Raw genomic sequence first — 27357 nt, forward strand, 5'->3', positions numbered from 1 at the left:
GCAGTTGTTGACGTAGTTTCAGGAATTTTTTTATACAGATTTTGATTGTTGTTTCTACTTCTACAGCTCAAGATGGGGAACTTTTAGTGGGAATTGAAAAAGTCAAGCTCATCAGGAATGAGAGAAGGGAGGGTAAGTGTGTTGCAAAAGTTCTAAATCTTTCTAGAGGATGTCAGAAACTGTTACCTTATATCCAATAACATTCTCTGCTTCAGGGTTTCAAAAGACCGACTGGAACACTGGCCAGAGTTGTAGCACTTAGCAAGTAATCTAACAACTCAACAAGTTTAGCACTTGTCTTCACTTTTAAGCTGGTACACAATATCTCACATACATTGTAAATGTTGCATGCATGCGTCAGTGGTATGATGGAGCCACATCATACTGCACTTCTTACTACCGGCATCATCCTTAGTCAAAGAGACCAGTGCTGCACACAATGTATAGAATATTAACGTCCACTCAAGATTGGTGTTCGCTTTATGGAGTCCTCACTACTTCTGAATTTCTAGGTTAAGAAAAACATTCCTGCTTCACCAATGACTTCAAGGCTTGCATAAAAAAACATTTACAAGAACATTCAAACACAACACAATAGCAACCTCATCCTCAAATATCACTCCCCCTAATAGAATATCACTCCCCCTAATAGAATTGTGAAACATTTCATTCCATTCTGAATAATGAGGATGTGGAAGGCTATTCCATTATTCATGTCAGCCCTACTTGCCCCGCAGATATCTAGTTAGAAAAACCCACTTTAGGTCGAGCTGTGAGATTTTGTTACATGTCAGTTGAAGCTGTATGTAAATTGTGCTGAGTCGTCTGCTATCGACTGCTTAAAGAACATACAAAGTTATTATGGATTTATACATGAAGTTTTGCTCCACGTATCTAAGAACCAATTTTCCTGCAAATTCCTGGGAAAGTTTGGTTGACCTTCTCACACTTGCGAGCAATTTTCTGGCAATAGAATTAACCTGGGGTTAAGCAGTATAACCCCAATATTAGCCTACTCAGGTTGATTTTTGCCAGGAAAATTACAGCAAGAGTGGATGAACATGGGGTTTGTGGTGGGTTTAAAGTTGTCAGAAATTAACTTGAGTTTCATTTTCTTGGGAACCAGTGCACTTATCATAAAGAGAAGGGGGTTGCCCTGGTACCTGGTCTGATCGGCAGCATATTGCGCCACAAGGCCTTGTACACCATTACATAGTGTTAGTATGTCCCATACTTCAAAACGTAGCTCAACATACCTTGCAGGAAAAAATACTGTGCACTTTGATAATGCTGTATAAGAAAGCAATGTTATTATGAAAAGGGCATAGTTTAGCAAGTATTATTGTTGAATAATTATTTGTGGCTTTTTATCTACATCTTTTTTGCAGGTTTAATCCGATCTAGAATTAAAGGGGCAGATGCAGCCACAAGTTCAGTCTTAACTTTCTTGGATAGTCATTGTGAATGCAATGAGAATTGGCTGCAGCCGTTGTTAAAGAGAATCCAAGAGGTGTGTAGTTTCGGCTTTGTAGTAAGGTTTGCGGTAACGCCATGTAATGATAATCTCTAAATGAATTGGTTTCAACTCGACGTTTCAATCAGTATGCTCTGATTGTCTTCTGGAGACTGCTGTCTGTCTCCAGAAGACGATCAGAGCATACTGATCGAAACGTCAAGTTGAAACCTTTCCCCTTAAGACAATCAGAGCAGGAGCATGTAAATTTCCAGCCCATCTATCCTCAAACAATAATTTCAAAATGAAAATCTTGGAAATTAACTGGGCTGGTTGCAGTAAACTTCCTTGTATGAATTAGTCATATGTTTCTAATTTGAAACACTTGATCATCATTAAAGAGGAACTTTACTTCAAGTATTTTTTAAAAGTTGGCCTTTCAAATGGTACAGTAGCTTTATTTAGAATATAGTTTTGTGGTTTTTTTTTTCAATGGAGCTTGAAAAACAAATGTAAGCGGAACAAATCCTGATGCTCAGTTTAAATTAACTATTTATAATTGAGTCATAATTAATAAAAGATTAATTGTTTATGCTGGGGAAATATTGGGGGAAGTTAGACCAAATTTTGTTGGCTTTCATTTTATTTTTGTCTAACTGAAAACTGTTTTATTTACATAAAGGTGAAGTATGTATTTGTTTTATAGTTTTACTTCTGCTTTAAGAAGTTAAACTTGTTAGAAGAAAGTTGTTTTTAAAGAAAACATTTTTTCTGTCTAAGAGTTTTAAGGAAGGAAATTTACCCTGGAAAATACTTTGTTTTTTTAGGGATTTTTGTGCAAGTTATAATTGGGCTTGTTGAAATAAGCAACAGCGATTTTAGGAGAACTCAAATGCACTGTTGACTTTGACCTTAGCTCAGACATATTTCTCTGGAGAATTGGTACTTTGTGGTATGATCTTAATAGTGATTGAGCTTCCTGAATTGAATTTAAAAAAAATTATACTCTGAAAACTCCTTCCGGCTTATTGGAAACAGGCAAAATATCCACGGCTGTTATAAAAGTATTGCTGTTTTTATGGGCTATTAGGAATTTATGGTTTTAGAGACAATGTATTTCGAAGATTTCTAATGCCTGTTTGTTGAGCCTGGACATCATGGTTTAAAGTGTCTACAGACGATATTGAATCAATAGAAGAAACGATGCGTGTATACGTTATGTCATTATCCACTCAGTGGACAGGTGCAAATAATAAGCAGGTTCTTGAGATCCATCCATTAATAAGGTACTTGAGAGTAGACGATCTTAATGCTGGGGTTTTTATTGATGTCCATTGGGAAAATGGTTTACTTTATAAGCTCTTTGTCAAAACTACAGCAGATGGGACTGTAGTATATTCATCTCATATAATCTTTAATTTCAATATGAAATATTCAAGAGTATGTCATAGATGTAGATGGGTTTAGGATCTCAAGAGAGAAAGTTATGATCAATTTATATTTTACTGGGTTATGGGTTTGTATCGTATACAGTATTATGTACTGGACCTGTAGTATTTGTGTCGTTGGTAAAAAGAGCCAAATTGACAACTTGTTACTTTCTATTTTCAAACCAAATGCTTTGTTTAATGTAGTTTAGGGGGCTTTATAGTTAGTGGTTACAGACACATTGCACATTCTTGATGCTGTGATGGTATGTTTTTACATACAGCGCTTGTTTGTCTGCTTTAACATGGAGGTAACGGGGCTTATACAGTACTGTAGTCAGGACTTGGAAGTCCAAGACCTTGACATCTGAGACTGAAACCAAGACCAGTCCTCCACGGACCTAGACTTGTGCATACCGAGACATAGACTTCAAAAATGGTCTTGAGATGGTCTTGAGACCTGTGTACATCACTGCTTATTGGTAGGCGCTGCTTGCTGTATGCAAAACAAATATTAATGGTTACTATAGAATTACAGAGCTAAATGGGAAGTGAAAATTTACATTTAACCAATATTTTTTAAAGCTGTGTAAAAAATAGATATTGATTTTATTAATTTGTTTTTCAGCTGTATGAGCTTAATAAACACACAATTATTTGTGAACTATTTTGCAGAGCTATAAAGCGGTAGTTAGTCCCATTATAGATGTGATCAACATGGATAATTTCCAATATGTAGCAGCCTCAGCGGATTTAAAGGGTGGTTTCGATTGGAATCTTGTCTTCAAGTGGGATTATATGACTCCAACAGAGAGAGGGAGCAGAAGGTCCAATCCAATTGCACCAATCAGGTAAGTGGAATTTAGAACCTTTTTGAGTTCTCACTTTTGATTGGTTAGCAGCCGTGTGATTTTCCAATTATGAAATCTTGTCTATATTCCTCGCATGTTCGTGGAATTCAATGAATAAATATAGCGCATCTGTGTGCCATATGTAAGCATGTGTGAACATGTGGGATGCAGAAGCTATATATATATATGGTATTTCACTCAGTTTGTTGTTCTGTATAATTAAGGTACTCATTGTTAGTGTTTTTGTGTTTGGTTTTGACTCTAGGTTCTTTCAGAAGGACTAGTTTCTGTCCTAAGAAATTCCTTTCAGAGTTGAAATGAGGGAATTTGGTGAAATTATAGCATAATGTGTACCAGCTTCCTAATGTATGTAGCAATGACTAACAGCATTGGTATTGGTAGTGTGTAGTGTAGATGAATAACTGGTCAGGTTTCATTTCTATATTATAATTAGTGAATAACAGTTTGATGACCGGGTTAATGTGATGAAATGGTTGGTTGCTGGCCTCTGTTAATAGACCAAGCCTTCGGTTGTTAATAGACCAAGCCTTCGATTTGGTCCATTAACCACCAATCAAGTTCATTACCATACAGACTACGTCCTCACCGTTGTTTCCATTTATAAATACATTAAATGTATTTCTTTCAGAATTTTTGATATTTCTTCAATGGATTTTTTAAAACATTTTTTTCTATGCATGTTCAAGGACTATTCTTTGGGCTGGTAAATTTTGCGATGCACTTAATCTCGTACAGTAATGCAGAATCAGACTATAAGCTCTAATCATTTCAAATTCCATTTGAAACAGCCTCAATACAACAGGCAGTGCGCCGTATCAATACCTCTCATCACTAACCCCTGGAAGGAAAGCAACAGCAACATTGATTGGCTCACCAAAAATGACCGCTCATTGTTTTACAGTCACCCCAAACTTTGTACAGTTAGAGGTATTACAAAAACGAAATTGAACTTCTCTTGCCAAAGCAAAAAAAAAGAAATATGATAATTCCTCGCATAAACATAAAACACATAGAAATTTTACACAACAAATGTTATATTTTTTTATGAATGCACAGCTTTTTATCTAGCCATGCTGATTATTGGGTAACATACCTTAATGGCCATTGTTGCCACCTTATTATTATTATGACTATTTGTGCAACTTTATTAAACTGTATTACTGTCTTGTTTTCTTTTAGAACTCCAATGATCGCAGGAGGCTTATTTGCAATCTCCAAACGTTGGTTTGAAGAATCTGGAAAATATGACATGATGATGGACGTCTGGGGAGGGGAAAATTTAGGTGAGTAGGTTGAAGAAGTTGCTTCCTCTTAACAATCATAGTCAAAATGCAACATGGAAACAAGTCATGCAAAAATGTTTCCAGTTTGTCAACCTTTGAAACACAAACATATATGAGACGAGTTTTAGTTGGTTGTGGTCTCGTTTTGAGACGGTTGTGATAAGTGGTCTTAGACATTCCCACAAGGTCTTAAGGAAGTACACATAATATTTCATGACTTCTGTTTTCATTTCATGTTTGTATAACAAGGTTATTATTGATTTAAATCACATCAAAATAATGCGGGTATTGTTTTTCCCATGGTTGTAAAAACCAGTTATTTATGATTGTAACTTCCTCTTTATACTGTGTGAATATCTTTTAGGTTCTTAGACAAATTACTGAATTCGTTTAACAAAAAAAGGTTTTATCTGGATGTAAAAGCTCACTGACTGCGAAGTTAATATCCTCCAGAAAATAACTTCATTTAAAATACAATGAAAGTCAAGTCAAGAAAATAAATTTTTAGGCCCTGTAGATCAACTTTGCTTATTTTGATTGCCACAATTGAATTAAGCCAGATACCAGCAAGCACTATTTAAAGAAATTGAAAACTGTTTGATTGGAACAAATCCAATGATAAGAACTAACTATAAATAAATTGTAAACTTTCAGGTACAACCATTTATTAAATCTCTTATGTGTTTACTCTGTACGTCTTCAGAACAGTAAAGTTTGCTCATTTCCTGAAGACGAGCAGAGTATACTGTTCAAACTATAGAGACCACACCGGCTCTTTTTAGAGCCAACACTCCCACTTAAGAGATTTACAAGTTTTTATTTAATGGTAGTTAATTCTTATTATTCACACCGTGAAAAGCTTCAAGAATCTAATGATACTTTTCCTTTAAGATAAAAACAGCATTGGTAGAGTTTCAACACGAGTGGATAAAAATAACAAGACATAAATTTCTGGGAGAGTACATTAGTGTCTAATCCATTTCCAACCCAGGAAACTTTCATCATCAGATGTTCAATTGGATAATAAGAATAAATAACAGTCTTTGTTTTGTCAGGAATTGTGCGCATATTTACATAGCTTTTCCCTTCAAATTGGCAAATTGAAATAAAACCAAAGTAATTGGAGGAACTTTCCTTTCCTCAATTCTGTATCTCCTTTGGTTATTTTCTGCATGGAGGTAGGAATAGAGCTATTTCTACATCCATGGTGTCTGTCGTTACCTCACCAGGCATACTATCACAATGAAATGAGAAAAAAAACACCAAACACATTTGCTCAATAGTGTCGTGTTACAAATGGAATTGAAACCATTTTGTGCAGCTAGAGATTTGTTTCTTCTTTAGTTGGAGTGATTTATGGACAAACCAAAGCCTTTGGGATATAGAATAGGGCTTTTATAAATCAGAGCAAATAACAGATGGTTTTTTAGACTACCCTTAGGGAGATGGTTTATATTATTATGTTTACCAATCAGTCGCCTCTTTTGTCATATATGTAGATCTGGCTAAACAACCTTGTCTTCCCATGAATTTATTTCTACTAAATGTCCCTGCAACCTCCAAGCTGTATTGTTGATAAAATGCTAAACGTCTTAAGTCTTATAACCCTCGTTGCAATCCAGTGATGATGCCTTACATAATATTATAGCAAAGGTAAAAGCAGTTTGTGCATTCTAAACACCTTTAAAATAAGATCATAAAATATTTACCGGCAAGGATAGAGCGTATTAAATGTCAGTGCCTAATGAGCCATATACTGTTTAGTTCATTAACTAATGAGCCATATACTGTTTAGTTCATTAACTAATGAGCCATATACTGTTTAGTTCATTAACTAATGAGCCATATACTGTTTAGTTCATTAACTAATGAGCCATATACTGTTTAGTTCATTAACTAATGAGCCATATACTGTTTAGTTCATTAACTAATGAGCCATATACTGTTTAGTTCATTAACTAATGAGCCATATACTGTTTAGTTCATTAACTTTTAATAGGCATTGCCAAAGTCCTTATTTAGTTTTTACTAACATGGAGATTTGCCAAGCTTTCTATCAAGTTAAATAGAATTATGTAAGTCAGTTTCTAAGAAGTATTATTTAAAGACACTCAGAGTGAGTTTGTTCCAATTTTAAAAAGCCAACAAACACAGAAACAGCTGCAGCTGTTAATGTTTTTGTATTTTCTGAATTTGTTTGACAAATGCCTTCACATAGAATTACTTCAAGTGACTGATTTGACCACACACCTGTTTTTTTTGGACTGCATTATCACTGCATTATTTTTTACTACAACATTAAAAGAGATATTATTTATAAGCTGCGATTATAATATAAACGGTGGACGGGCCAATGGCGTGATTCTATATGGACTTGGTGCTTTGTGCAATTGAGCCATGGGGCTGATTTCACAAAACACTAAGATTTATCTTAAGATGTGTTGTCAGTTTTACCAGAGTGATTTGTATTGTGACATCACAGTCTGCTTAACAGTTATAAGGGATTCACAGTTAAGATCAATCTTAGCTCTTTGTGAATTCGAGCCCTGTTTACAAATACTAAACTGTCCTTATTATTAACTTTTCTACAATCGCTGAGCCAGATTAGCAAAGAACAATTCCACCGAGGGAGAAACATTTACAATCAATATTTCTATTTGAAACTCCGATGGTTCAAGAGCTTTGCCTAGGAATTAACCCTTTATCACAAAGCCATTCCATAGACCTCTAGTTGTTGAAATATAAACACACTGGGATTCAATGTAACAATCCAGCTGTGTTTATTACCTTCACTCAAATGGCAAAATAATCTAATCAAGCCCCCACGCTAATGCAATTATTATAATCAAGTTAGTGTATTAATTTGTTCTTTTTTTTTCTCCTTCTCTATATGGCTATTTTCCCAACAGAAATCTCTTTTAGAGTGTGGCAGTGCGGTGGAACACTAGAAATCATTCCTTGTAGCCGTGTTGGACATGTGTTCCGCAAGCAGCATCCATATACATTCCCTGGAGGTAGTGGCAATGTATTTGCAAGGTACATTCAAATAGATATAGTCAAACAGATATTATGCTAATTTGGGTTTTGTGTAAACATGATCTGACATTAAGTTTGTTTAAATAGTGTTCATTTTATTATTGAGATGTGAATTAAGATGCTGCTTTTCTTGATGATGTTGCTTTTAAGCTGAACCATAAATTAGAGATGTTCATCATGCGCACATGAGGAAGGTTATGGTCATGTAAATGCACTGAACTTGCTGCCGATGGTTGGCTGATTTACATTTATTCTTGTTTATCTAAAAACACTTAGGTATGGATTAATAATACTATTTACCTTTTTTTTTTGATGAGCAGTATTAATTTGAGGCTGAGGTTCAACAGTGATAATCTTTACTTCAATGCAACCTTACATACATAATAGTTTAACCTTAAAAATATATGTGAACATTGACAAGGTTTTCTAGACTAAAATAAGATTCAGCAAAAATCACAGATCAACTCATAATTTTTTTTGAAGTTTCTTAAAGTGACAATTACAGGGAAATTATTCTTGCTCTTTTAGGTTGTCTCATCGCTGACCAAAATGTTGCTGTAAATGTAACTATAGAAAAGAGTTCACCACTCTTTGCTGTGAAATCAAAACAAAAGTCCCTTTGGATTTGTTTTTCCACAGGATTTAGGTACAACAAGATTGAAATAAAGATGACTGAAATCAGGATGATTGAAATCAAGATGATTGAAATCAGGATGATTGAAATCAAGATGATTGAAATCAGGATGATTGAAATCAAGATGATTGAAATCAGGATGATTGAAATCAGGATGATTGAAATCAAGATGATTGAAATAAAGATGATTAAAATCAGGATGATTGAAATCAGGATGATTGAAATCAAGATGAGTGAATTCAAAATGATTGAAATCAGGATGATTAAAATATAGATGATAGAAATCAAGATGATTGAAATAAAGATGATTAAAATCAGGATGATTGAAATCAAGATGATTGAAATCAGGATGATTAAAATCAAGATGATTGAAATAAAGATGATTAAAATCAGGATGATTGAAATCAGGATGATTGAAATCAGGATGATTGAAATCAAGATGATAGAAATCAAGATGATTGAAATAAAGATGATTAAAATCAGGATGATTGAAATCAAGATGATTGAAATCAAGATGATAGAAATCAAGATGATTGAAATAAAGATGATTAAAATCAGGATGATTGAAATCAGGATGATTGAAATCAAGATGATTAAAATCAGGATGATGAAATCAGGATGATTGAAATCAAGATGATTGAAATCAGGATGATTGAAATCAGGATGAGTGAATTCAAGATGATTGAAATCAGGATGATTAAAATATAGATGATAGAAATCAGGATGATTGAAATCAGGATGATTGAAATCAGGATGAGTGAATTCAAGATGATTGAAATCAGGATGATTAAAATATAGATGATAGAAATCAAGATGATTGAAATAAAGATGATTAAAATCAGGATAATTGAAATCAGGATTATTGAAATCAGGATGAGTGAATTCAAGATGATTGAAATCAGGATGATTAAAATATAGATGATTGAAATCAAGATGATTGAAGCAAAGATGATTAAAATCAGGATGATTGAAATCAGGATTATTGAAATCAGGATGATTGAAATCAAGATGATTGAAATCAGGATGATTGAAATCAGGATGATTGAAATCAAGATGATTAAAATCAGGATGATGAAATCAGGATGATTGAAATCAGGATGATTGAAATCAGGATGATTGAAATCAGGATGATTGAAGTCAGGATGATTGAAATCAGGATGATTGAAATCAGGATGATTGAAATCAGGATGATTGAAATAAAGATGATTGAAAAATCAAGATGATTGAAAAATCAAAATGATTGAAAAATCAAGATGACTGAAAAATCAAGATGATTGAAATCATGGTGTTTAAAATCAAGATAACTTGAATCATGGATATCAAAATGAGGAAACTAAGATGACTGAAATCATACAAAATCAAGTTGATTGACATTAAGATGAAACTGTCTGTTGAAACCAGTACTGGAAGATCTCTAGGAAATAATTGCAGACAGGTTTCCCCCTACAATGAAAGCCTTATGAACCTGTCACGGTCTCTATAAGTACAGCAGCCTGAGCTTATTTCAGTCCTATATGTGGAACATAGTGCCAACAATCTGCAACCATTTGTGCATTAACCAGTAACATACACAGTAACATACACATGATGCTTTCGCCATCTGCTGTGATGCTTTATGCCAAGTATCACCAACTACACTGTCAAAAATGGATCCATCCCAGCCATTACATGGTAGGATACGGATAGATAACTCGTTAAGCTTCAATCGGGAAAAAGTAATCTGTCAACAGTCCATGGCTCGGCTGCCTTCACAGAGATGATGTTGAGCTGACTGTTTATTTTTAGAGAATGAGGTTCATGCTTGATATGTTGAAGATTGGAACGTAAATCGAGATTAGACTTCGATGTAAAATGTAAGCCTCTGATATTGAGTAATTTTTGATTAAAACTGTTGGGAGAGGAGATGGAATGTAACCAGATGACAGTGTGAATTAACTCAGAAAGCTAACAACTAGGAGAGACATCTCTTTCTGTTTCCTTCTCACTTCAAGTGGTTGAAATGTCATTTGACTTGAAATATATAAATATAGTAAATTGGATTTGGGTTTCAATTTCACTTAATTATAAGTGTCTGTTTTTAAAGGGTGTGCACAACATTAGTAAGTTTGAAAATACAAAGTAGTAGTGGTGAAAAACATCTTCCTTTTTTTGTTCCAAAAGCTATACATTTTCAGAAAGGAGTAAAACAGTTAGTTTATTATTATTATTAATTTTTATTATTATTATTATTATTATTGTTTTTTTTTTTGTTTTTTTTTTTTGGGGGGGGGAAAGTTTAAAGTGTTTTATTTCATTAGCAAACTTAATTTGTAATAACTTGCTACTGTTCCACGTTTGTTCACATAAAAAGGCATGGTAACGCTGTCATATCGAAATGGAAGAACTTTGTCAATATTTGTTAGAAGTTGACTTTTGTGATCATTCATAACATCATCCGGTTGTTAGTTAACTTACATTTGTATGAACTACCATTGTGTTGTATTTTCATCCTTGAATATTCCTATTGATGTTTGATGTTTTGATTTGTAGGAATACCAAGAGAGCCGCTGAGGTTTGGATGGATGAATACAAACAGTTTTATTATGCCGCTGTGCCTTCGGCTCGTAACGTGCCCTACGGAAGGTAAACCATTATTCTCTCTCCTCGTGTCTCCTCTCATTATCTTAAGACTTCCGTTTCTTTTGTTTTCCTCCGAGTCTCTTTTCTGTTGCGTTATCTCAGGAACCATCTTGGGAATATAAGATTGGTCGGATAGTCATAACAACCTCAAGCAATCAGGATATTGTCTTGGGGTTTTTGTATCAATCTTTGGCTCCTTAGATTGCTCCAATTTTACTCAAACTGTCTTTAGAGTTTCAGGCACTTGAGTTTCTAGTACTGAATGATTTTGTTAGATCAACAAAGTTTGCTGTTGGCAAATTTGTACTGCTTTCTCCCTTAGAGTATTGAATTCTGTGCAATAACAGAAGGGCTGAAGGATTGTTCTTTACTTACTAGCTTCATATGAAGAAATTTGTTGAGGACAAACTTGGCAATATTTCTGATTAAAAAATTGCATAATTTTTTATTCCAAGAAGCGAGCAATGTTTGGGGGTTTTGTCTTTCCATTAATGCATTTGTAGGACGTAAACAAATCTTCAATACCACACAAGATTCTCCTTCAATATCCATAATCCAGTGTTCACTTTAGTTTTATTTATTCTAAAAGAGCTAACTGTAGAAAATCTGACCTCTGACAATGACATAACTTCCTGCCAATATGAAAAAGGTGGGATGTCAAAGGTCAGATTGCTTATGACATCACTCCTTACCAATTATTGCTAAGAGCACACTGCGGCAAATTTCAACAGAGTACAGCTTGGTGGTAAACAATTGTCACATTGTCTCTGGTGCTGTGAGCAAAGACTGTTGGATTGATGCAGTTATTGAAAGGATTCATTAAACAACTGATTGATTAATTTAATTACAAAAAGTGGTCTACATGTACCTCAACTTTGTTAAAAAGGTTGATGAAAGGGATCATGTACAACAAGTTACTTATAAGTATAGCCATAGAATGCTACCGGAAGGCCTTACTTATAAGTATAGCCATAGAATGCTACCGGAAGGCCTTACTTATAAGTATAGCCATAGAATGCTTTCGGAAGGCCTTACTTATAAGTATAGCCATAGAATGCTACCGGAAGGCCTTACTTATAAGTATAGCCATAGAATGCTACCGGAAGGCCTTACTTATAAGTATAGCCATAGAATGCTACCGGAAGGCCTTACTTATAAGTATAGCCATAGAATGCTACCGGAAGGCCTTACTTATAAGTATAGCCATAGAATGCTACCGGAAGGCCTTACTTATAAGTATAGCCATAGAATGCTACCGGAAGGCCTTACTTATAAGTATAGCCATAGAATGCTACCGGAAGGCCTTACTTATAAGTATAGCCATAGAATGCTACCGGAAGGCCTTACTTATAAGTATAGCCATAGAATGCTACCGGAAGGCCTTACTTATAAGTATAGCCATAGAATGCTTTCGGAAGGCCTTACTTATAAGTATAGCCATAGAATGCTTTCGGAAGGCCTTACTTATAAGTATAGCCATAGAATGCTTTCGGAAGGCCTTACTTATAAGTATAGCCATAGAATGCTTTCGGAAGGCCTTACTTATAAGTATAGCCATAGAATGCTTTCGGAAGGCCTTACTTATAAGTATAGCCATAGAATGCTTTCGGAAGGCCTTACTTATAAGTATAGCCATAGAATGCTTTCGGAAGGCCTTACTTATAAGTATAGCCATAGAATGCTACCGGAAGGCCTTACTTATAAGTATAGCCATAGAATGCTACCGGAAGGCCTTACTTATAAATATAGCCATAGAATGCTTTCGGAAGGCCTTACTTATAAGTATAGCCATAGAATGCTTTCGGAAGGCCTTACTTATAAGTATAGCCATAGAATGCTACCGGAAGGCCTTACTTATAAGTATAGCCATAGAATGCTTTCGGAAGGCCTTACGTATAAGTATAGCCATAGAATGCTTTCGGAAGGCCTTACTTATAAGTATAGCCATAGAATGCTACCGGAAGGCCTTACTTATAAGTATAGCCATAGAATGCTACCGGAAGGCCTTACTTATAAGTATAGCTATAGAATGCTTTCGGAAGGCCTTACTTATATATAAGTATAGCCATAGAATGCTTTCGGAAGGCCTTACTTATAAGTATAGCCATAGAATGCTACTGGAAGGCCTTACTTATAAGTATAGCCATAGAATGCTACCGGAAGGCCTTACTTATAAGTATAGCCATAGAATGCTTTCGGAAGGCCTTACTTATAAGTATAGCCATAGAATGCTACCGGAAGGCCTTACTTATAAGTATAGCCATAGAATGCTACCGGAAGGCCTTACTTATAAGTATAGCCATAGAATGCTACCGGAAGGCCTTACTTATAAGTATAGCCATAGAATGCTTTCGGAAGGCCTTACTTATAAGTATAGCCATAGAATGCTTTCGGAAGGCCTATCCATGTCCTTTAAGTAAGTACTCTAAGTCACATTGAGCTGTGTCTGCAATGTGCACATCTTTCCTTCACTCAACATCAATTTATCAAGCATGTCAGAAGGAATGCTATATCGATTATAAAAGATCATAAATGAGTGACCTTTTTCAAGTAGATGTTAAATTAATGTTTCCATAGATAAATTGGCAATTAGATATGGAGGTCATATTGTCTGTTTTATTACATACCATTATTATTAGCATCATTATTGGGGTTAAACCTCGCATGGGGTAGACAGTAAACAGCAGCTCTTCGTTATGAACTCGTCTACAAATGTTTGGTATTTCGAGAAGATGTAGTCTCCGGAGACAAATTAGAGAAAGCGATTCTTAGTTATTGTACTATAAATTACTCTGCTTGACATGAAGGATTATATATGGTTCAAACTTGGTTCAAACTCCAAGGAAATCTTCACTATTCCAGAGGATCAGAAATAATGTGTTTACTTTTTTGGCCTGGGTTCAATTTCATGAATCCTGTAAGCACAAACATGGGCTAATCACAGACACATCTTACTTAGCAGAAACTGGGTAATGTTCCATAAAGTTAACACTGTTGCAACTGGTGCCCCACTTATTTTTTGCTTGGGAAAGATAGGCAGTATTTTCTGCTCAACAGCTTTATGAAATTTGGCCCTGCATACTCCAAAACATGCAAAATGCTGGGTTTCTGGTTCACATCCCATCCACCACAAATGACAATTCTCCCTTTAAGTTTAGCTTCCAAGAAGGCACGGACGGTCTGATATCTGAAGCTACGAAGCACTTGTGGTTTGACTCCACATTAACCCTGTCTTGAAGAACCAAGATAAGATGCTGATCTAACTCTTATTACCCTCACCATAGAGAAAGGCCCTCACAGTGTCACACTCTGCAGGGGAGCAAACCTGTTTATCGTGACCCTTAGAGCACTTGTCTCCGGATATTATTAGAGGCTTTTATTGAATAAGACACTTCTAGCTGTTGGTATAAATTCATTCTCATCGTAGATGGGGAAAATCAATTTGAGCTGTTTTGATAAACACCCATTAATTTGTACGGTATGAGTTGTTGTTGGCTTGAGATTGGTTGCATAGTGTTCAACATAATAGCTCAATAATGGGGGTCCATTAATGTTGCCCAGTGGTAACTTTTGGGGAAGGTTTTTATTGATAACAATAAAGATAAAAGCAGTTTTTTCTTCAAAGTACATAGTTTGCAGGGAACCAGTCGCAAGTACCGTAAATGTAACAGTAGTTTTGCTGGTAACCCATATGTGCTAAGTATGACTTTTCTGTGCTTAGCAATTTTGATCAGTATGCTTTTAGAACCAAACAAATGTTGCTTTTATGATCACAATTTTGTCTTAATCTTTTATGTTTTGATTTATTTTATTTCAGTATAAAAGGTCGAGTTGATTTGCGAGAGCAGTTACAATGCAAGCCATTCAGTTGGTATCTAGAAAATGTATATCCAGAATTAAGGTAAGTCAGGATGTACTAACTACACGTTCACTAATTTAATTGTCCTTAACAGGGTAATTTGTTTTGTTGGTGAATAAAATGTATACATATACAAATAGTCAATACAACAGTTAAATAGTTAATGTTGATATTTAAGAATTGAATAGAATATTTCATTGCAAAGGATACATCATTATCAATATCATTTAACAGAGGTGAACTGTTGCAATCGTAAAGCTGCAATGTGCAATGCACTTGGATCAAGCGCTGGGTTGAATTTCTTTCTTAAACAATTCTTGAAATCTACAGGTAATTGAATCAATTAGAGGAACTGGAAATACACTTCGAATGTAGTAGTTGTGATATTTGGTTAATAGAGGTTACTGTGGTATAAATGCAGAAAGTGGTAAGGACCTCTTGCTTCAACCCTAGCAGAGTCTTTCTGAAACGCTCTAGATAAAGGAATAAATCTACATAGAGACCTCGACATCCATTTATTAAAACCTTTTAGACTCAAGGATAGATTGAAAAAGATTTCCTGGAGTGTGAAGCGTGAAAATTGTCAAAGCCCATAAAGTGTGCAGAGTTCAGTTTTTCATTTCAGAATTGAGTAGAGAACATTTGAAATCTTCATTGTTTGTTAGTGGGGATTGGGGATGAATTTTCAATCCGTGAATTTACATCCAATTTAAATATACAGCGTTTCAAATATTTACGGTTGAACTCTTGAAAACATTACTCTGAAACAAAACCGAATCAGGTGTTTTTGCAAATATCTCCCCCCCCCCCCAAAAAAAAGAAAGTGATAATGGGTTTTACATGTTTTTAATAGCCAGGTTTCTCATGAGAACAATGGCTAGACTAGAGAGAGATAATTGCATCCATAAATGAAATAGTCATTAAGAATCCTATTTATAGCCAATCAGTAGAAGTGTCACGCATGTAACATAAACCCAAGATGTTTTCAACTGCCTTATTGCCTTATGAATAAATCCATAATTATCATCAAGTGTGTACTTTATTGACGCATAGTCAAATTGACTAACAGGACATAGGACCGTCTGACCTTGAGTCTGATCCTTAGCTCTGAAGTCTACCTCCATGGCTCTAATCATTGCCCTATGCTCTAATTGAACAGCACACCTCCTGAGGTGAAGATGAAAAGCCTCAAACTGTTTAATTATCTAAAGAGTGAATAAGATTACTGGATGGTTATCATGCTGTACAATAACTAGCTGATGACAGCGTGGTTATCATGGTGTACAATAACTAGCTGATGACAGCGTGGTTATCATGGTGTACAATAACTAGCTGATGACAGCGTGGTTATCATGGTGTACAATAACTAGCTGATGACAGCATGGTTATCATGGTGTACAATAACTAGCTGATGACAGCGTGGTTATCATGGTGTACAATAACTAGCTGATGACAGCGTGGTTATCATGCTGTACAATAACTAGCTGATGACAGCGTGGTTATCATGCTGTACAATAACTAGCTGATGACAGCATGGTTATCATGCTGTACAATAACTAGCTGATGACAGGGTGGTTATCATGCTGTACAATAACTAGCTGATGACAGCGTGGTTATCATGGTGTACAATAACTAGCTGATGACAGCGTGGTTATCATGGTGTACAATAACTAGCTGATGACAGCATGGTTATCATGGTGTACAATAACTAGCTGATGACAGCATGGTTATCATGCTGTACAATAACTAGCTGATGACAGGGTGGTTATCATGCTGTACAATCACTAGCTGATGACAGCATGGTTATCATGCTGTACAATAACTAGCTGATGACAGGGTGGTTATCATGCTGTACAATAACTAGCTGATGACAGCGTGGTTATCATGCTGTACAATAACTAGCTGATGACAGCGTGGTTATCATGCTGTACAATAACTAGCTGATGACAGCGTGGTTATCATGGTGTACAATAACTAGCTGATGACAGCGTGGTTATCATGGTGTACAATAACTAGCTGATGACAGCGTGGTTATCATGCTGTACAATAACTAGCTGATGACAGCGTGGTTATCATGGTGTACAATAACTAGCTGATGACAGCGTGGTTATCATGGTGTACAATAACTAGCTGATGACAGCGTGGTTATCATGGTGTACAATAACTAGCTGATGACAGCGTGGTTATCATGGTGTACAATAACTAGCTGATGACAGCGTGGTTATCATGGTGTACAATAACTAGCTGATGACAGCGTGGTTATCATGCTGTACAATAACTAGCTGATGACAGCGTGGTTATCATGCTGTACAATTACTAGCTGATGACAGCATGGTTATCATGCTGTACAATAACTAGCTGATGACAGGGTGGTTATCATGCTGTACAATAACTAGCTGATGACAGCGTGGTTATCATGGTGTACAATAACTAGCTGATGACAGCGTGGTTATCATGGTGTACAATAACTAGCTGATGACAGCATGGTTATCATGGTGTACAATAACTAGCTGATGACAGCGTGGTTATCATGGTGTACAATAACTAGCTGATGACAGCGTGGTTATCATGCTGTACAATAACTAGCTGATGACAGCGTGGTTATCATGCTGTACAATAACTAGCTGATGACAGCATGGTTATCATGCTGTACAATAACTAGCTGATGACAGCGTGGTTATCATGCTGTACAATAACTAGCTGATGACAGCGTGGTTATCATGCTGTACAATAACTAGCTGATGACAGCATGGTTATCATGCTGTACAATAACTAGCTGATGACAGGGTGGTTATCATGCTGTACAATCACTAGCTGATGACAGCATGGTTATCATGCTGTACAATAACTAGCTGATGACAGGGTGGTTATCATGCTGTACAATAACTAGCTGATGACAGCGTGGTTATCATGCTGTACAATAACTAGCTGATGACAGCGTGGTTATCATGCTGTACAATAACTAGCTGATGACAGCGTGGTTATCATGGTGTACAATAACTAGCTGATGACAGCGTGGTTATCATGGTGTACAATAACTAGCTGATGACAGCGTGGTTATCATGGTGTACAATAACTAGCTGATGACAGCGTGGTTATCATGGTGTACAATAACTAGCTGATGACAGCGTGGTTATCATGGTGTACAATAACTAGCTGATGACAGCGTGGTTATCATGCTGTACAATAACTAGCTGATGACAGCATGGTTATCATGCTGTACAATAACTAGCTGATGACAGGGTGGTTGTCATGCTGTACAATAACTAGCTGATGACAGGGTGGTTATCATGCTGTACAATAACTAGCTGATGACAGCATGGTTATCATGCTGTACAATAACTAGCTGATGACAGCGTGGTTATCATGCTGTACAATAACTAGCTGATGACAGCGTGGTTATCATGCTGTACAATAACTAGCTGATGACAGCGTGGTTATCATGGTGTACAATAACTAGCTGATGACAGCGTGGTTATCATGGTGTACAATAACTAGCTGATGACAGCATGGTTATCATGGTGTACAATAACTAGCTGATGACAGCATGGTTATCATGGTGTACAATAACTAGCTGATGACAGCGTGGTTATCATGCTGTACAATAACTAGCTGATGACAGCGTGGTTATCATGGTGTACAATAACTAGCTGATGACAGCGTGGTTATCATGGTGTACAATAACTAGCTGATGACAGCGTGGTTATCATGGTGTACAATAACTAGCTGATGACAGCATGGTTATCATGCTGTACAATAACTAGCTGATGACAGGGTGGTTATCATGCTGTTCAATAACTAGCTGATGACAGCATGGTTATCATGCTGTACAATAACTAGCTGATGACAGCGTGGTTATCATGGTGTACAATAACTAGCTGATGACAGCGTGGTTATCATGCTGTACAATAACTAGCTGATGACAGCGTGGTTATCATGGTGTACAATTACTAGCTGATGACAGTGTGGTTATCATGCTGTACAATAACTAGCTGATGACAGCGTGGTTATCATGGTGTACAATAACTAGCTGATGACAGCGTGGTTATCATGCTGTACAATAACTAGCTGATGACAGCGTGGTTATCATGGTGTACAATAACTAGCTGATGACAGCGTGGTTATCATGCTGTACAATAACTAGCTGATGACAGCATGGTTATCATGCTGTTCAATAACTAGCTGATGACAGTGTGGTTATCATGGTGTACAATAACTAGCTGATGACAGCGTGGTTATCATGCTGTACAATAACTAGCTGATGACAGCGTGGTTATCATGCTGTACAATAACTAGCTGATGACAGCATGGTTATCATGCTGTACAATAACTAGCTGATGACAGCGTGGTTATCATGGTGTACAATAACTAGCTGATGACAGCGTGGTTATCATGCTGTACAATAACTAGCTGATGACAGCATGGTTATCATGCTGTTCAATAACTAGCTGATGACAGTGTGGTTATCATGCTGTACAATAACTAGCTGATGACAGCGTGGTTATCATGCAGTGTTGTATCATATAGAACAATAACCGGCTGATGATTGTCTGGTTATCAACAAATATCCCCAGGCAGAGTTTAGGTAGTCCTATTGGTTGAAAGGTGTTTACATTACATGGTTACTTTGTATTGTGTTGGAGCTGTTTAAGACCAGTTGCAGTGACCATTTGGCTGTTGTGTTTTGGCTGCTTATAGACTTACAGGTGTTGGTGCATAACCTTACGCGGATGCTAATAGTGCATCACAATACCTGCATGATCACACAATCAATACAGATAAATAAGATCTATTTATACGCACTCTTAAGGTTTATTCTTTCTCTTGCTTGGCTATGGCCCTGCCATTTAAAACCTTGTCACCACTATTGTATTCCCTTATTACAAAACCATGGTTATTCTAGATAAGCATCCATTTGTATCGGCTCCAGACAAGTCTTGTATTCAGCGTTGGTTTTAGTTGCATGAGTGTTGAAGAAATTAATGTACAACGACCCCCCCCCCTTCATCGTATATGAAAATAACAAAAACTCAGTATCATTGCATTGAATAAAAATTTGAAGAACAGTCATTTGGATATTAACAAGTCTGAAATATTTCATATTTAAAGCAGCTTTTACCCGGTGGTCTTCTATTGTGACCTCATTTATTTAACCTTTGTGGATCAGTCTTTGCATCAGCAATTCTAGAACATGAGAATCAATTTGCATTATCTGAAACTCATGTCCACCACAAGCAAGAAAACATTGTAACTTGAGTCGTAAAGAAAACATTGTTACTTCAGTCGTAAAGAAAACATTGTTACTTCAGTCGTAAAGAAAACATTGTTACTTCAGTCATAAAGAAAACATTGTTACTTCAGTCATAAAAACAGCACAACTAAGTAGGGCATATGGGAATGTTGAGAGGGAGTAGAAGCGTTTTATCAACGATTCAACACCTGTTGGGCACACTGAATGTTTAATGTAGCTACATCCAGATGGTATGTTGTCAGTTGGAGTGGGTAGTTGGCGGGAGCATGTATGTCATAGGGTAGGCGGAGTGGGGAGCAAAGATGCCCACTAGTCTTCCCTTGATGATTGTCAACTTATTGGAAGCTGGGTTAATCCTTTCAATTAATTTTGCACTGTCAGGAGGGTTGTGTATTTCAGGGTTAAATGGGCCCCTCGTTTTTCTTTGTCCCTACAGCTTTGTCCCTACAGCTTTGACTCTCTCCTTTGTTTTGAATGTGTCTTACTGTATGTCAACCTTGCCTGAAATTGGTGAAGTTGCTTTGAAAACTTGTTTTCAAACACAATCATCAAAGTGCTTTATGACTGTTCTATAGTTTTCCTGACTAACATAGCTGCCATCACGTGATGGAAAGTTAATAAAGTTTTCTTGTTGAGTGACTTCATTCCAATCCACCCTATTCCCAAGAGACTTGTTACAAAAATAACCTTAGACAAATATAAAAGTTGCCCTCTTGTGAACCTTTGTTATTTGCACCTGTTTTGCAAATAATGAATTATTCAGTCAATTTCCAAAAGATCAAAACAAGCAGGAATATATATTTTTCTGAAATGGAGCATAAGCCAGCTTTACTTATATTATAAATACCAGTTCATGGCCTTCCTATACCAGACTATTTTGAATGTAGATTACTCGGTATTTAGTTGGTCAATTGAAACATTGCTTCTGGCAGACTGATAACTACTGAAACAAAGATAGGCACAATGGATATTCAAATTAAATGCAGACTCCTCTATTAAAGCATACTGCTGTTCTGTTTGCAGGTTAGTGATTGCTCATGTTTTCATGATGTGCTCTGTCCTTACTCTATGGTGGGACCAAAGAGTTACAGAGTTTGGCCATTCTGATTTTTGTGTAGGAGGACAGTCTCAAGAGAACTCACTTCATTCACTTTAATCCAAGATAAATTCGGAGCGGAAAAACAAAATGCTTAATAAGAGAAAACATCATCCTGTTTAGGAGACGTCAATATATCATTTCTCTTTAAGGCTTACTGTCTCATTACGACTTACTTTCCTATCCTGTTGCTAATGGAACATCTTAAAGGCACTGGACACTATTGGTAGCTATTCAAAATTATTTTTAGCATAATACCTGACTTGGTAACGAGTAATGGAGAGATGTTGATAGTATAAAACATTGTGAGAAACGGCTCCCTCTGAAGTAACGTAGTTTTTGAGAAAGAAGTGATTTTCCACAAATTTGATTTTGAGACCTCAGATTTAGATTTTGAGGTCTCGAAATCAAGCATCTAAAAGCACACAACTTTGTGTGACATGGGTGTTTTTTCTTTCATTACTATCTCACAAATTCGATGACCAACTGAGCTCAAATTTTCACAGGTTTGTTATTTTATGCATATGTTGAGATACATTAAGTGAGAAGACTGGTCATTGACAATTACCAATAGTGTCCAGTGTCTTTAAAAGGTTTGGATTAACTCTCATTCTTCAGTTTTCAACCTACCCACACTACAACCAATCTTGGAACATTTCATCTTGTTTGACTGAAAACAACAACAATTGTTTGTGTTTCATCTTGGATTTTGTTCCCGTCTGTATCAGTCTTTGTTAATCAAAATAAGCAACTATAGCTGTGATGTTATTTACTTTTTGAAAACAGGCTTTACCAATGATAATGAGGGGATTACTTTGCAGAAAGGGAGATTTGTAAGATTATTCATAGCACGGAGCTCTTAGGGAGTTGTTTCTCCTGCTTGTGGAAATAAAACGGGTCTGTTTTATGCAAAACAAGTTTGGTAAAATGTTTGTACATTTGTTTGAAGCGATGGCCTTGAGAAATTTTCAGGCTCTTGTTTCAGAGAAAGTTCAGTTAGTTAATCTGAATATGTTTCAGCCGAAGCAACTTAACTGAATGTTTTGTTTGTTTCAAATGTAATTATCCTTCGTTACACAAAACACTTCATTATTCAAAGAGGCAACTGCCTCTTGTTTTACATAAATGTTATGTTACTCAAACATTTATAGTTTAACATTTTAAATGTGACTAGTCCAATTACAATAGGGCAAATAAATCATTTTAATTTGGAAAAAAATTCCTCTTTCATTCTCAAGTTTTTAGTAAACACACACTTCAAATGTTAATTTTCAAGTGATGCTGACATACCTCTGGTTGTTATATGTATCTTTAAATGAAGCGGACAATGTAGGCTTGACACCTTGAGGGTTGGGGAGATGAGTGTGGTTGGAGCTCGTTCCCTGCCTACCTATTCCAAGCCAGCCTCATCCCATTCTTCATCATTGTACATAATTTAACGGATGCTTTTTACACTTCACTGATGGGACCGGTCTAGCTTGACAACTTGACACATTGCTTCAGCCGTTCTGCCACAATGAAAATAGAGTCTGAAAGATTTAACAGCAGTGCAGAGGCGTTTTTTTATATCATACTTTTGTTTGTTGAAACTTTAAAATAATATGATTATTTGGCATTAAGGACGGGGTTGATACTTGTAGGTTTTGAACTATATTATATTCCATCTTCAAACTCAGTGCTTAATATAAAGTTTGTACTAGTACCAAAGCTCAAGAGAAATGTTTTAATCTTAAATACCGTGTGTCTCAAAAAAAAACTATACACTTTTTGAAATGGCTGCCGAATAATAAGTATATGATTCTGGGAAAAAAAGCATACAAGGTGTACGAATAGCTTATGGTCTGAACTTTCATATGACATCAACTAGTCCGAAAATAATTCATGCTTGGGTGAGCACTGTTCACTTTTATGTGAAGGGTATGAAAATTAGGCTGTGCAGGAATAAGCCTTCCCTTTGTGAGAGGCATGTCCTTTGTAGCTGACAAAATCCAATCCAAGATGTCAGCTACTTCAGGTCAATGGTTAACCTGAAGAATAAGTAGCCAACATCTTTTACATTCCTTGTTTTAACAAACTGTATTGGAATTATCAATTTACTTAATCCCCATCTGGTTATTAAGAAAAACCAATGAAATGTTCAACTAATCTTATAATAACTGAAATGTGGGGTGAGGGTTTTTATTCAAAGTCACAGATGTGAAAAAACCCAACTTTGTAACGTGGAAATTGCACAAGTAACGTCACCCCATCCTGACTCCAATGAACACACCACTGAGTCTACCAGAGAAAGTTATAATGCAACATGAACAAAAAATGCAATTCCTGTTCAATTATGCATCAACCATAAAATTCACTCAGCAAACCCAAACTGATCGCAACATTTATCATGAATTTCTCTCAATTTTGTAAGCTCACAAATTGGAAGGCTAATTCCTGCCCAGCCTAATTTTGCATACCCTTCACAAAAGTGAGCAGTGCTCACCCAGGCATGAATTATTTTCAGACTTCTCATTGGTGTCATATGAAAGTTGAGACCATTAGCTATCCATAGATATAAACCTTTTCACATAGAATCGTAAATTTTATTATTCGGCAGCCATTTCAAAAGTGTATTGTTTTTTTGAGACACCCAGTACAGTTAAATTAAAAAAGCTAATTAATTTCAGACTTTAAAAGTAACTGTTTGTACGTGAATGCTGTACATTGTACGTGAATGTGCCCACAATACATGATAAAACATCATTGTGTTTCCTTTTAAGAGCAACTATAAATATAAATATGAATAGTAAACTTGCGGGTACTACCATAGGTAAAAACTCTTTTGAAGGAGTGGTGGCTCTGAAAAGAGCCGGTTTGGTCTCGACATTTCGAACAGTATACTCTGCTCGTCTTCAGGAGAATGCTGGACTACTGGAGGTGGTGGAGCTTATGTTGTTTCCTCTTGTTCAATAAAAACTAAATAATGGGAATTACTCTTCCAAAACATTGATGTTATTCAACCTTTACTGCTGAGTGTTTGGTCCTTCCATAATGGTTTGTGATACACCGATGTCTACTTTCTCATTGGTTGATCTGGCTCATTTTGCCACAGCTCTATGTCCACAGCTGACATAGAGGGCGTCAACAGCAGACGCAGACAACAATTGAGCTCAGAATTCTCTGTATTCTATTCTTGTTGTTTAGCAGAAGTAGACAATTCAGTGTTGAGCCTTTTGCTATCACTGGAAGCTTTTTATCCACATCCCTGAAGTATATTTTGCTTTGTGTTTCCAGCACACCCCTACATGTGTACACATCATGTCTATTTTGGTACTATCGTTGTTTTGGTTGGCAATGATCTGTATTCCTTTCATACATTATGTTTCAATTTATCTTTCCTGCCATCAAACCAAGTATGATTGTTATTAGTTATTTGTGAAGTGTAAGGCGGTATTGACAGCCATACACTGAAGTCACTTCTATTGAGGTCATTACTGTTTGTAAAAATAAACACAATTTTTGTTCAATGCGATATACACACAAACTTTCCTGTGCATAACAATTTATGTTCACCAGTATTAACTAGATCATCCCATTACATATTGCATGATGGATAAAGACTCTGATAGTTTTGTTGTCTTGTCATATGGAATTATAGCACTCCATAAAAAGGGAATTATTGTGGAATTGTCAAACGGTCTTTTATTACCAAGTCATTTATTTCACACACATGAAGAGTATTTTCAGTTAGTTCTTGTTGCATGATTGATCTGTAGTAGACTCTGCATGTTGGTTGTGTGATTCCAATCTATGCTGGACTATGTCATGGCGCCATATCATGTGCATACAGTTAGAATGGAATGGTTCTGGTGCTTAAAGTGGTTGCATAAAATAAACCGATGTTTATGGAGGAAGAAGCTGATCATTGAGTCCCGTTCGTGGCACTTTTGTCCTTAAGCAGGGCATTTGGCCACCATTACACGTAATTTTCCTTAAAATGAGATTCCAAGTGCAGTGTGTTACAAAAATATCACATAAAGAAGCCACAAGTGCAGTGTGGCGACAAGGGGCTTGCTCTGTAGTGGTCTAACCATGGAGGAAGCCACAAGTGCAGTGTGGCGACAAGGGGCTTGCTCTGTAGTGGTCTAACCATGGAGGAAGCCACAAGTGCAGTGTGGCGACAAGGGGCTTGCTCTGTAGTGGTCTAACCATGGAGGAAGCCACAAGTGCAGTGTGGCGACAAGGGGCTTGCTCTGTAGTGGTCTAACCATGGAGGAAGCCACAAGTGCAGTGTGGCGACAAGGGGCTTGCTCTGTAGTGGTCTAACCATGGAGGAAGACACAAGTGCAGTGTGGCGACAAGGGGCTTGCTCTGTAGTGGTCTAACCATGGAGGAAGACACAAGTGCAGTGTGGCGACAAGGGGCTTGCTCTGTAGTGGTCTAACCATGGAGGAAGACAAATTGTCTTCCCCATGGACTAACCACACATTTTCATGGGAGTGGGTGTATATTTAATGGAGCAATCTCATTTTTTTATTTAGGTGTTTCGGGCAACGGCCCGGAACACCTCTTATTTTTGTTCATTTTTTAGGTGTTCGGGGCAACGGCCCGGAACACCTCTTATTTTTGTTCGTTTTTCCCCCCCTTTTTTTTCTTATACTTCTTCTCAGCGTCCCTTGTCCCCTTACAAAAACAACTATCCCAAACTCGTATGAATTTGAAACTTCGCACATATATAGATATTCATTAGGAGAGGAAAAATGTTTAAGTTACGTCATGATGACGTCATCCATTCTTGAGTTATGAAAATTCAAAGTTTATTATTTCAAAAAATCATAACTTTTGATCTACATAACGGATTTTTACAATCGATACATCATCGGAAAGGTAATTAAAAACTCTGTAAACGCCTCACCGACATGACCCCATTTTGACCTTGTCTTCCGGTTCAGAACAGAGGTTGAAAAATTCCACCATTGGTCGTGCGTAAAGATTTTACACATAAAACACATGTTGAGTCATGCTCCAGTGCTCACCCATAGAGCGCGATGCTTCGCGTATAATTAATAGTCTTCGGTACAGTCTCTTCTGAAGTCGTCAATATTTCATAAGTTCGTATTATTTCCTCAACCACACAAGCTATTTTGACAATCTGAGGCATAAAAAACTCATGTGCAATGAATTTAGAATCAATCCGCATACAAACATACAAAGATCAAGTACATGTACAACCCATCTGGTCTTTACCCTGCCTCTCCTTACTAAGATCATGTACAACCCATCTGGTCTGGAGCCTGCCTCTCCCAACTAATCCAGACCCTTGTCATCAATCATTAAAAACACTCTTTGCATCATAAGCGCACATACCCCTAGGTGTTAAGGAATTCCCAACTCAAATTAATATCCCATACATAGCCCAGCGGACCTACTTGTTTGAAATCTAAATCATTCATGAAGTACCACAGCCCGTCTGATATATTTAATATTCTAAAGAAATTAACAGCCATGGGGGGTTTCCACCAGGAGACTGTGCAAATTAATTTGTGTCAATACTCCCTGTTTTTACAGCGTGGTCTTAAGACTTTTTATGATTGTGCATTGTAGCAATTCATAAGAGGATAATAACTAGCTGGTGAAAACCCAGGAATATACCTCTGACTATAGTGACTATGGTGTTTTATTAAATATGCTCCAAAAGGGTTGTTAATTTGATGAGTGGGTCCAGGGTTGAACTCAAAGACTGGAAACTCAAGGGATGAGAGAATGATAGCTTATATAAGAATTAAACAAGAAAATTGGCAATTGTAAACTGCTTAAATGGCATTAGCTACTGTATAATATTAAAACG

At 36.5% G+C, this 27357-nt stretch overlaps 1 protein-coding gene across 1 annotated transcript in view; it reads left to right on the plus strand.

Moving 5' to 3' along the window:
• LOC117300188 (polypeptide N-acetylgalactosaminyltransferase 2-like) overlaps positions 1-27357 on the plus strand; it is an 84980-nt gene that overhangs the window by 54279 nt on the left and 3344 nt on the right. The window contains exons 5-11 of the mRNA XM_033783916.1: positions 67-132; positions 1389-1510; positions 3556-3731; positions 4932-5035; positions 7945-8071; positions 11235-11327; positions 15142-15225. Of these exons, the coding sequence (XP_033639807.1) occupies positions 67-132; positions 1389-1510; positions 3556-3731; positions 4932-5035; positions 7945-8071; positions 11235-11327; positions 15142-15225 (772 nt within the window). The remainder of the gene's footprint in view (positions 1-66; positions 133-1388; positions 1511-3555; positions 3732-4931; positions 5036-7944; positions 8072-11234; positions 11328-15141; positions 15226-27357) is intronic.

Source organism: Asterias rubens, chromosome 1 (genome assembly GCF_902459465.1).
Source record: "Asterias rubens chromosome 1, eAstRub1.3, whole genome shotgun sequence".
Lineage (NCBI taxonomy): Eukaryota > Metazoa > Echinodermata > Asteroidea > Forcipulatida > Asteriidae > Asterias > Asterias rubens.